An 11,867-nucleotide genomic window follows, 5' to 3' on the forward strand; every position below is an offset into this window, starting at 1 on the left:
AAGAATGAAGTCCTGCTCGCTTTGACTTCTGCGTAAATTCACGAACTGACTAATGGCGGTTCTTTTGAACCGATTCTAACAGTTGAGGACTTTACACCCACGCTTTTCTCTCTTGCTTTCTTCCTCTTTTAATATTTTTGGCATTTCTTGATCAACAGCTAAACTACAGCTTCCGTTTTAACCACCAAGTCTTGCATACTTCTTGACCAAATGTTTCTTTTGATACTGTGTATTACTTTCTAACTTAATTAACTTAAGTATGATTTTCATGAACTGGAATTCAGATTAGATTTTCCAATTTCATGTTTTTTTATCATAATCTAACAAACATTCGTGAAATTTATATTGGTAAACTGATAATAATTACTTGCAGCGAGTTATGAGAAAAGGTTCAAGTATTCCCTTTGAGTCCTATTATCTTCCACAAAGTGAATATGGATCTTTGGAGGATACTTATTTTCACCTAGATCAACTTTTGAGCAACTCTTCCATCGACAATGTTGCATGGACTTACTTCTTCCTGGAGGTTCCTCACGGTGCCGCTGGATCTAATCTACATTTTCAATTAATAGCAGACAAGAATATAGGCTATGAAATTTACACCAGATATGGCGGTGCATCATCTATTGATAATTGGGATTTTTATGTAAATAGCACAAGCAATAGCAATGGATCAATGCTTGTGACATCTAATGACTCAAGTAAAGGAAGAATAGAATTCTACCTTTTGTATGTCAGGGAAGGAATTTGGAGTTTTGGAGTGCGACACCCTACTGATGTTGGCAAACACCAAAGTTCCATTTCAATTTCCCTCGATGGGTGCCCCAAACATTGCTCTTCCAGCGGGCAATGCCATTATTCTGTTGAGGAGAGTGGATTGACATTTTTCAGGTAATCTTTTAAGCTTTATTGACTGTTGTAGCCATAATTAAGCTGAGAATTATTTCTTTCTCCTTTATAAATATTTTTTTTGTTTCTTCTTTGAATTCAGCTATTGTGCCTGTGACCGAAATCATGGAGGCTATGACTGCAGCAAAGAGGTTGTTTCACTGCGAGGTAGTCTCCTTTTATCATATAAAGGCTGCTTATTTTGATTATTTGCTTGATGACACTTTGTTTGCAGCCTAGCATAGTGCGCTGTCTAATTGTCTAGCAAAACGTTTGTTAAGTGCCTGCTTTGGACATATTTTTAGTTTGTTATGGCAAAGTAAAAATAGAAGTAATGAAGTGCTAGAAAAGTGGTAAGCTGCAGGCGTGATTTCTTATGTACCTGTCTTCCAGAGCTCATGTTGACATAAGTTTGGCGTTTATTTAAACCGAGGAAGTTGAACATCTCAAGGACATTTACAACTTACGATCTAGTCATGTTTCTAGATTGGTCAACTCATTTTGCAATCATTTGGGTTGAAGTTCCCTCTATTCATGTTTAAATCCAAAGAAATGTGTTCCTTTAACTCAACATTGTGTGTTTGGGAGCATAATTACACACCCTTACAAAACACTGTGTCAAGAAGACGACAGTTCAGAGCAGCGACAGCAAGGACACAGTTGAAATTGGAAAACTGAACCACTATTTGGGAGCTGCCAGGAGCGATGCGGAGAGGTTGCGGAAGGGGATATGAAAGATAATCACCACCTCGGGAGTGAGATGCAGCCGGAGAATGAAAAAAAAAGACACTAGCGACTATCTCGAGCAACCTGCTCTAAATTGACTTAAAACAAGAAAAAATAACATATATAATATTAGGTAACTAAGGAGTCGCTCCCATAAGGTGCGCGACACTCCAAGTAAACAGAGGGACCGATTATGAAAACATGTATATTTTGATAAAAAATCTCATAAAATTACTTGAAAGTCCGATTTAAAGAAAATATTTTGGAACAATAAGTTCAAAATGATGAAGTGTTCTAAGAAAAATAAATTTGGCATCTTTTAAAAGCTTTTTAAAGGTTTTGAAATATGGGTTTGAAATGTTGCAGATATAATTTTACAAAAATGAATTATTTATAGCACATTTAGTTAAATTTATTTTAATAAATTAATGAGGTTACACATGATTTTGACATTTTGAATTAAACATATTTACATAAATTAAACATTGGGGCACTTTTAAGTAGGACTGTCTTAAAAGAGAGTTAAGTTTGTTTTAAATTAAAACATTAGAGCATCAGTCTCCCAAGTTTAGGGGAGCTTCGACCTCATCCATCAAAGTTTCTGTCTTCTCATAGTATGACGTCAAGTCAACAATGTTGAAGGTGGTAGAGCTATTGTAACTACCTGATAAGTTAATTTTGCAGACGCTGTCATTCTAAAGCACATTATGATAGAATAAGTATCCATTGTTTTTTGGCACAACCTGAGCTGGAACTGTATATTGACGTAGACTCTCTTAATGTAACCCTCGAGCCACTAGATCTATAATTTGCCACTTTTACTCTTCGTACTCATCCAAATGTATCTGATAAACAAGTATGTACAAAGGAATCAACTCTGGGATGAAATCTATAGCATTCATGACAATATTGAAGTGTAACTGCTCCTGAGTGGTCTTTTCTTCTTCTCTAGAAGGGTTTGCGTCCCACTATAAGATGTTCTTATCCTCAAAGATCCTAAGGTTATTTCCAACTTTATGATTCATCCATCCTGTTTGATCATCTATCGGTGGGTGCATCGTTGAACTTATTCTAATACTCAAATGACTCCATATAGTCTTCCAGAATAGGCGTGAAAGAGTATCATCTTTGACACGTTGGACTCCCTCAGTAGGGGCAACTTAAAAGGTAAATTATATATTTGAAAAGTCCGAAATTGTCTTATTTGGGGTTGTCATGTGTCTGGTGTCGGTTCCTCAAACTAAGGACTCCTTGAACCACCAATGTTAGTTATGTTGGAGTATCTCTCATGAGCTCAGCTTGAATTATAATTTTTGATCTCGCATTAGTTGAAATCTGATACTCATTTGTGTCCTCATCTTCTTCAGTGTCTACTGTATTATTTCATTTTTCTTCAACTGCTTCGTGATCAATTCCATTGATCATTCTTCTGGTTGGACAATTCGATTCAATATGCCTAAATCCTTGGTACATGAAACACTTCCTGTTTGGGATATATTTCAGAAAGTGTATTGGTTTTGTCGGTTCTCCACTCCAAACTAATGTCTTTTTAGGCGGTCATTTTGGTGTACTATTACTACTTGAGCCCGTGTTGACCTCTGCCTGTGAGATGTGGCGGTCACCTGATGATGTTGCGCCCGAGAACATGTCCAATTTGTAATTAATTGGTAGGTACTGGTGTTGCATCTCTCTTGTCATCTTATAGTCCAGGTAGTAATTTGTACTCCTCTTTTCTAGCTATCGAAGAATCTTCAAGTTCACTCACCACCAAGATACAGTTTTTCTTACTTTGTTGTAGGCTAGTTTCACCATTTTCTTTGATGGGATGTCCTGGTATTCAAAGACATGTTTCACTGTCTAAAATCATTCAATGAACTCATCCAAATCCATGTGACTGTCTAAATATGCCAAATTCACTTTTACTTCAAAAATTGGATTGTTTGATATTGAATGTCTGGTCTTCAGGGTAGTGATTCTTCATCTTTGAAATCTACCTGATGGAAGTGATTCATTGTTTTATTTCAATCTAGCAAGTCTTTGTTGTGGTTATTAGTGACCCTTCTAGATTTCCTCCTCTCGATGGTGGTAAGACTCTATTGCAATTGGAGATTTTGCGCTACACATTATCTATCGAAGGTTCTTGAGCATCTCTTTATGGATTTCTCATAAACGACATTATGATATTTCATCTCGAACAGGTCTTTCACAATTGTCTCTTCGGTGGCGTTGTTGGGGTTTGGGTAGGCGGAAGAGGGTGTATAGGGATGATGTAAGATGAGAAAATTTTTGGGTGGTTGGTTTGAAAAATCAACAAATAGAATGATTTTTGTGTGGAGGTGGGGTTAGGTTCATGTGGATTTTGGCAACCTTAGGATATGACTAGGCTTGGATCAGCTTTGATACCAAATGATACCAAAGTTAACGTAACAACAGTGAAAAACCAAATTTTATCGCGGAATTCAAGTAAGAACTTATAACCAAAGACACTGGAAATTAGAAGTTTCAACAAGTGACAACATAAACTCAAACTAGGAGGGCTCTCGGGTGGGGTGGGGTGGGGTGGGGTGGGTCTTCATTCGGGTGGGGTGGGGGTGGGAAAAAGGGCGGTTGATGAGCTTGAAAGTGTGGCAACAGCAAATGTGCTGGTAGCAACGAGGGGAAGGTACAAAGCTGCAAGAACAATTTGATAAATTTAGGGCCAATGTATTAAGGAGAATAACGGGGGGTAGACCTAAGATTACATTAATATAATTTATTCAAAATAATTTTGAATAATATATTTAACATCACAGGCAACATTAAGCATAGATAATTGAAAATTGAGCATTTACCATTAACCACTAATTATTAGGATAATGCTAATGATGATGATTATGTGTGTGTGTGTGTATGAATATAATCATTTAGTGTAACCAATATTACAAGTGTTTTGTGGTTTGAATCCAAATTTTCACCAAGATAATAATATAATGGTTAATTTATTTTGTTTTGTATGCTATGAGGCATAGACATTTTTAAATATTATTTGTGTTCATCTCATCTTAAGTGCCAGACAAAAACACATGTTCAACACAACTTGATGCATGTCTTGAATTTTGAAATAGTGTTGAAGTTATCTTAGTATAAAAATAGGTTCCAACATGGTCTAACATGCCAAAATGTGTGTAGAATAAAAGAATATATCCGTTCATCTGTTAATGAGGTGTCAAGGGCATATGAGTGAACTTGATACGATGTCTTAGACCAAGAGAAATCCCTTGTGTTGGCTTCCCCTACCGAGGGATTGTTCTTAGCACTCTGTCCAGAGTGCTCTTGTTGCTTATATCGATGTTCAAACCCTTTTTAAGGGTGGAATGGATTTGATGCTACTGTGCTATTTTTCACCCTCTGAGCTAGGGTTTATACATCCTATAAAGTCCAATAAGGCTGTAACCACATCAGGTTGCCAATGAATGACACCAATCCTTGAAGATATCAAGCGATAGTATTTTACTCTAGCTCCACCAACTCACACTGCAATATGTGTTGTTCAAATTCAGTGGTTTGCTCCTTTTTTGATAACTTCTTCTTCTACAGAAGATGAATTCTCAAAATGATAGAGATACTTGTGCTGCATATCTCATTATTTTGGACTAAGTTGTAATCTTTTTTTTATTTTTCTTATGCTGGCGGATCCGCATCAAATTCTTCCAATATAGGAAAACAGTCTTTTTCAACTTAATGGCAGTTAGCTTCACCTTTTGTATTTGGCAGAACATCTTTGTACTCAAAAACCTGTTCCACAATCTGGAGTCACTCAATAAACTCTAATTTCACATTCTCACCTCCTATACTCAATGCGAAATCGATGTGGCATCAGTTCTTTGTTGTTTGCTGCTTCTTGGTGTAAAGTTTTTTTCTTCCTCTTCTCTTTTCAGTTGGTGACCGATGTTACTGTGGTTGACTTCTTGGTGTTGTCTTCTTTCAAAATCAGCTTGTTTCTATTGTAAATGGAGGAATTCTCTTTGCATCTATTCCATGATAAGGTCTTGAACACCCATTTGAGGATTTCTCCTTGGCTTCATGATGGATCTTCCTACTTTAGGGTTGTGGTGAAGGTGAAAATTTTTTATCTAGGATTGGTCGAAAGTTGAGGGTTAGGTGGAGGTAATGGGTTAGAGTTTAGGTTTCCAAAAAAAGGAAGTATAGAATTTAAAAGGCTCTGATATGGGGTTTTTAATCATTATGGAAGGATCAATAGATGGGTTAGGATATAAATAAGAGGGGTAATGAGGGAGAAAGGGGTGATGGCGATTGAAATCCTGCACTAGTGACTGGGCAACGGCTGGAAAACAATCCGGGAGCAAGAAATAGAACGTACACAATAGATTTGCTTTGATTTTTGCTCTATTGACTGTTATAGCATCTTCTTTTGCAAGTGATGTGTCTGTAACTTGCCCAGAACAAGTGGTTGATATTCTTCGTCACCATCACCTCGCTATTTGACTGTTTTTTTCAGTTGGAACAGTTGCTAAACAACTTGAATCTACTGTTCAACAATATATTTTGTTGTCTATATCCTTCTAGATGCGCCATCAACACCCCCTACTGTCACTTGTTATTCCACAACAACTTGCTTGCTAAATCTTTTTCCTAAACACCTATTAAGAGCCCTAAAACGGTATCAATAACTTTAGAGAGAATAGTCTCTATTGTGTAATGCCAAGCGAAAGTTGCCCCAACAATATAAAAAAATATATGTAAATGTCTCACTATAGGAGAAATCCTAATTTGTAGCTTAATATGGTAAAATGGAACCCATAGGGGGTTGCCCAATCCAAGAGGGCTAAGGTGTTGAATTAATCTAGCAAGAGGACCAGTACTTCTGCTCTTGTAGGATGGTTTCACATTTTGCATCTTGCTCGAATCGACACCTCAATAATAGACATGCACACGTCTAGGGGTGTAAACAAGTCAAGTTTGTGTGAGTTCATTATTCGTTCATGTTTGGCTCGTTCAAAAATTTATTTGTTCGTGCATTTACCCACAACATAGTGATTGAGAGTATAATTTTTCATCATGAAGTCGTGGGTTTGACTATCGCATATTGCACTTTAAGACTCTTTTTTTCTAGAAAAAAAAAAATATTTTTTTGAATTCGAATATTGTTTGCAAGTATTTGTTAATATGATGTTCGAGCTTAACTTTTATTAATCAAAACAAGCTCGTTGAACTCATTTAGGTTTGAATTGGCTCAAATTACTTCAAAATTCACAATTTTTATTTAAAAAATATACATAAATATATGTGCAAAATTATGAATAGTTGTTTCTAAAAATTTATAATTATAATAATTATCTAAAATTTCACAATAAAGAAAATAATGAATACATGAAAAAATTACAATCAAAGTCCTAAATAAAGTTAGCTTTAAAAATGAGGCATGCAAGTAGTGCCCCTGGTTTAGATGAGATATTTATTAAGATTATGAGAGTAATTGAGGATATTGTAGTTATTTGGCTAACAAGTCTTTTCAATAGAATTTTCAATGCTAGAAGGATGACAAAATTAAAGAAATATTTTCGTATATTAAATACAAAGGTTTTGATCAAAATTGTGTTACATATAGAGATATTAAATTTGTGAGCTATGAAATTGAGCCTTATTAGTAAGGGATTATAAGCTTAGAAAAATTGTATGAATTTGGAAGAATCATTTCAGTTTCTTGCTAGAAGATTCATTATATAAGTGATTGTTGTGCTAAGACAATTAATGAAGAGGCATAGGGAACAAAGGATGGATCAAAATGTGATTTTTATTGATTTTGAGAAAGCACATGTTTGAGTTTCATGAGAATCAATTTGGTGGGCTTTAATGAAAGAAATATGCACATTAAAGTTATATAAATGTTATTAGAAATATGTATAATGGAGCCTTGACTAGTATTAAAAATAGTTGAGTGCCAGAAATTTTAAATATTATAGGTTTACATTAGTAATCAACATTCAATCCATATATTTTTGTATTGATTGTAGAGATGCTTACAAAGGATGTTCATAATGATATACTATATTTCTTGCAGATGATACATTTATAATTAGTGCTACACCTACTAAAAAAAATTAAAAAAATAGAATAATTGAGGAAATATTTAAAAGATTGAAGCCTTAGAATTTGTAGAACAAAGTTTGGCTATATGTTATAATTTTTTCAGGTATGATTTCAACAATTGTCATTCAGTATCATTAGAAAATAAGACGATACCTACGTGTTATAGATAGATATTTTGTATATATTATACTAAAAATTGAGGATACATGTGAGGATATGCCTTCAAAAATTAAGGGAAGATATCTAATGGATAAGTATTTAAGGATTTTCATTTGATTGTATGATATCATGATCTTAAAGGTAAACATTATAAAACTACAATTAGGTTGGCGATATTCTGTGGATCTGATTATTGGGCTGTAAAATAATTATTGATATCTGTTTAAGCGTGATAGAAGTTAAAATCTTAAGATGGATGTATAACGGAGGATAAATTAATGAATAATTATATTAGAAGAAATATTGGAGCTAATCTGTTCAGGATATGGTGAGTGAAATTAAATTTATGTGATTTGGATATATAAAACAAATATAGAAAATGCACTCAGTAGATCAGTTGATAAATTTAGTGCCAATGTATTTGGAAGAAAAAGGGGGTAGACCTATGATTGCATGAATATAAGTTATTCAAAATAATTTTGAATAATATATTTATCATCATAGGCAAAATTGAGCATAAATAATTGAAAATTTAGCATTTATAACCGTTGACCACTAATAATTAGGTTAATGCTAATGATGATGATTATGTTTGTTTTTGTGTGTAATCATTTAGTGTAACCTATATTAAAAGTGCTTTGTAGTTTGAATCCAAATTTTCACCAAGATAATAATATAATGGTTAATTATTTTGTTTTGTATGCTATGAAGCATAGACATTTTTAAATACCATTTGTGTCCATCTCATCTAAGTGCCAGACACAGACACATCTCCAACACACCATGATGCATATCTCGAACTTTGAAATTTTGTTGAAGCTATTTTAGTGTTTCCAACGTGGGCTAACATGCCAAGATGTGTGCAGAATAAAAAATATATATATCCGTTCATCTGTTCATGACTCAAGGGCTTATGCGTGAACTCGATACAATGTCTTGTATGTTCTTTATCCTGATTTCAAAGTGTCCAACAAAGAATCTCTTTACATCTTTCCTTCATGAGAACGCCATGTTCTACTTTTGATAGTTATGCCATGTTATCGTGTTTGTTTCATGTTGTGTTTGTCAATTTGTCCTTGTTTATGCTTCATAGGTTGCATGACATTGAAATCAAATGAGTGTTTGAGAAAAACTGCTTTACATTGCTTAGATTGATGTTTTTTTTTTTTTTTTTTTGAGAAGACTTTCATCAATTTAGCTTTTTTTCTTTTTTTAATGTCAAGTCACCCGATTGGCCGATCTTCATCATTGTTCATTCATTTATTTAAGGTAATCAAATTTGATGACTAAGTTGCTTTGATATATTCAAGTGGAAAACCAACATTCGTGCAATATTTTATTTTCTTCATATTCTAATGTTAGATTTCTTTTTATAGTTAATCTCAATGGTCTAATTGATTCGCTGGCTAATTATAAGTTTTTATTACTGATAGTGTTTTATGTTATACCTAGAAAAGGAGGAAAAGGAATGGATTGCTGGATGAATTTCCTTTTTGATGCCACAAATTTCAGTTTTTCATTTCTCAAATTAACTGAAAGTTAAATTTGAAACTGTTATGTTAAAGCTATACCTCAAAAGGTAACGGGAAAAAATGGGAATCAGACATACAAGAGAGGCTGTTATCAGACATGCCACAAATTTCAGTTTTTTTCCTGCAACTTCAATCGTGCAGTACATTTTAGCATTGAAGGAATTGAATTTTACATTTTAGATGTGACAAGTGATTTGTTTTCATTTTAGCTTCTCTGGCTTTGATTTAGAAACTAACTTTGTTATTTTCAGATTAAAATCTTGTGAATGTTGAATTTTCGTTCCATTGCATTAGATTATTATTTTATTTTATTCTATTACTTCCTCAAATAACGTTATTTCTAATTGATGTGCTGTGGATTTATTTTGACATCTCATAAAATATTATTTCCTGAATTCAGGACATATCTGGCATTCAATTTTTCTTGTTACATCAAATGGGGCAGCCATCCTACCTGCATATTGGTCCCTTCGAAGGAAGGTAATGCACTTTGGTTAACAGAAAAGCTTTGAAATTATGTTGAACATTATGGTGTGAAGTAATCATGTGTTCCCATTACTCATCTTTTTGGCCTCGTCTTAATTATTTAATGTTCGTTTATGAATTCGTAGTCTCAGTTTGTCCTATTCGTTGCAACAATGAGGTTCACATCGAAAAAAGATTCGAACACATTAAACTTGACAAACCTTCAATCTCACAGCCATAAAAAAAAAAGAGTGGAAAAGGATCACTAAAGTGTTAATCCAGGCCTTATACAAGTTAACTCATCACCTGGATTTTGTCATAAATACCTACAAAGTGCTTGAAGAATTCATATCTAATAACACATACAAGTATTGAGAGGAAATCTAGAATTTTATTGAACCATTGAATAAATATTACATGCTTACAATCATGCTGCATGACCTTCAACTATGTTAATATACATGTCTAGAATAATATTGCGCTCCTGCATTCAGTTTGTAAGAAGCAAAAAGATTTTATGGTTAGTCAATGTAAAAAACACATGGTGATGCAATTACATGATAGTATGATACTGTTATCAAGATAGAAAAAATACATCATGTTTAACTAATTTAATGTGAATGGTGTAATGCTTTTTTAAAGAAGTGGATGATCACATATAGGGTCCGGAATATGGTAATACCTCGACAACATATGGTATGGTGAAGAAATATATATTTCTATTTTTTGTACTCAAAAGAGGCAGTTCATATGCAAACAATCATAAATAATATGTACTAATATAAGCGAATGTAGTTAGGCAGTGTTGCGGAGGTATGGAAAGATATTTAGACATCCATGAGAAATCACCATCTAGATCAATTAGGTTATGACACCCGAAAAAGATCAATGATACAACACTTCAGCAATAGAAAACTAGAGAGAATAATTTCTAATGCATAAAAACAAAAGTAGAAGTGCCCAAATTGGCTCATAACAAATATATGAATAGTTCCCAAGCAAAATAGCCCTAATTCTATTTCATCTAATATAAAAATGGGGTCCACAAGGGCTGGCAGCGGCCGGAAAATCCCACTACTAGGTTTTCACAAGGTGGGATTTCATTCTGATCTCGATTCCGCATAGGCAGTATTGTGGGGATCGCTCCCCCGCTATTTGGTAGATTGAACCTTAGAGGATGGCTGCCTTAATTTTGGACGGTCCTTTAAACAATTGACAAAATTACAACCCAAAAATCTGCAAGAATGACAGAAAACCTTCAAATTCAACTTTTTGCTAATTGTCACATGAAGAGTTGAGAATCCTTGTCTTCCAAGTTAGCACTGCAAAAATGTCTATCTCAACAAGAATATGGTCCACTGATGGTCGAGCTAGTGTGGTAGTAATTTTATCGACTTGTGAATGTCTGTCAAAGATTGAACCCAAACATGGGTAATAAGGGTTTTATCAACAACAACAACAACAACAAAGCCTTAATCCCACTACGTGGGGTCGGCTACATGAATCCTTTTTCTCCATTGCGTCCTATTTAGTGTCATATTTTCATTTAGTTCTAGTAAATTAAGATCATTTTTAATACAATAAGCCCAAGTCTTCCTAGGTCTACCTCTACCTTTCTTAACACAAGTCGAATTTAAAACATCTACTCTCCTAATCGGATCATCTAATGGTCGACGTTTAATATGACCAAACCATCTAAGACGACTTTCTCTAATTTTGTCTGTCACAGGAGCTACACCAACCCTATCACGAATATATTCATTCCGCATTTTGTCTCTAAGTGTAAAGCCACTCATCCACCTAATCATTCTCATCTCGGCAACACTTAACTTATTATTATGCTTCTCTTTTAAAGGCCAACATTCAACGCCATAGAGCATTGCAGGTCTCACCACCATCTTATAAAATTTTCCTTTCAGTCTTAGCCGTACTTTTCTATCACACAAAAGGCCCGAAGCATTCCTCCACTTCAACCAACCAACTTGAATTCTACTATTAACATCCCCA

General features: G+C 34.3%; 1 protein-coding gene across 1 annotated transcript in view; it reads left to right on the forward strand.

Moving 5' to 3' along the window:
- Positions 1–373: 373 nt before the first annotated feature.
- Positions 374–11,867, forward strand: part of LOC110025101 — a gene marked incomplete at its 5' end in the record, with an annotated part of 46,667 nt that continues 35,173 nt past the window's right edge. Inside the window, 3 exon segments of the mRNA XM_020725384.1 lie at positions 374–891; positions 992–1,056; positions 9,796–9,875. Of these exon segments, the coding sequence (XP_020581043.1) occupies positions 374–891; positions 992–1,056; positions 9,796–9,875 (663 nt within the window).

The sequence above is a fragment of the Phalaenopsis equestris genome, unplaced genomic scaffold (genome assembly GCF_001263595.1).
Source record: "Phalaenopsis equestris unplaced genomic scaffold, ASM126359v1 Scaffold000288, whole genome shotgun sequence".
NCBI lineage: Eukaryota > Viridiplantae > Streptophyta > Magnoliopsida > Asparagales > Orchidaceae > Phalaenopsis > Phalaenopsis equestris.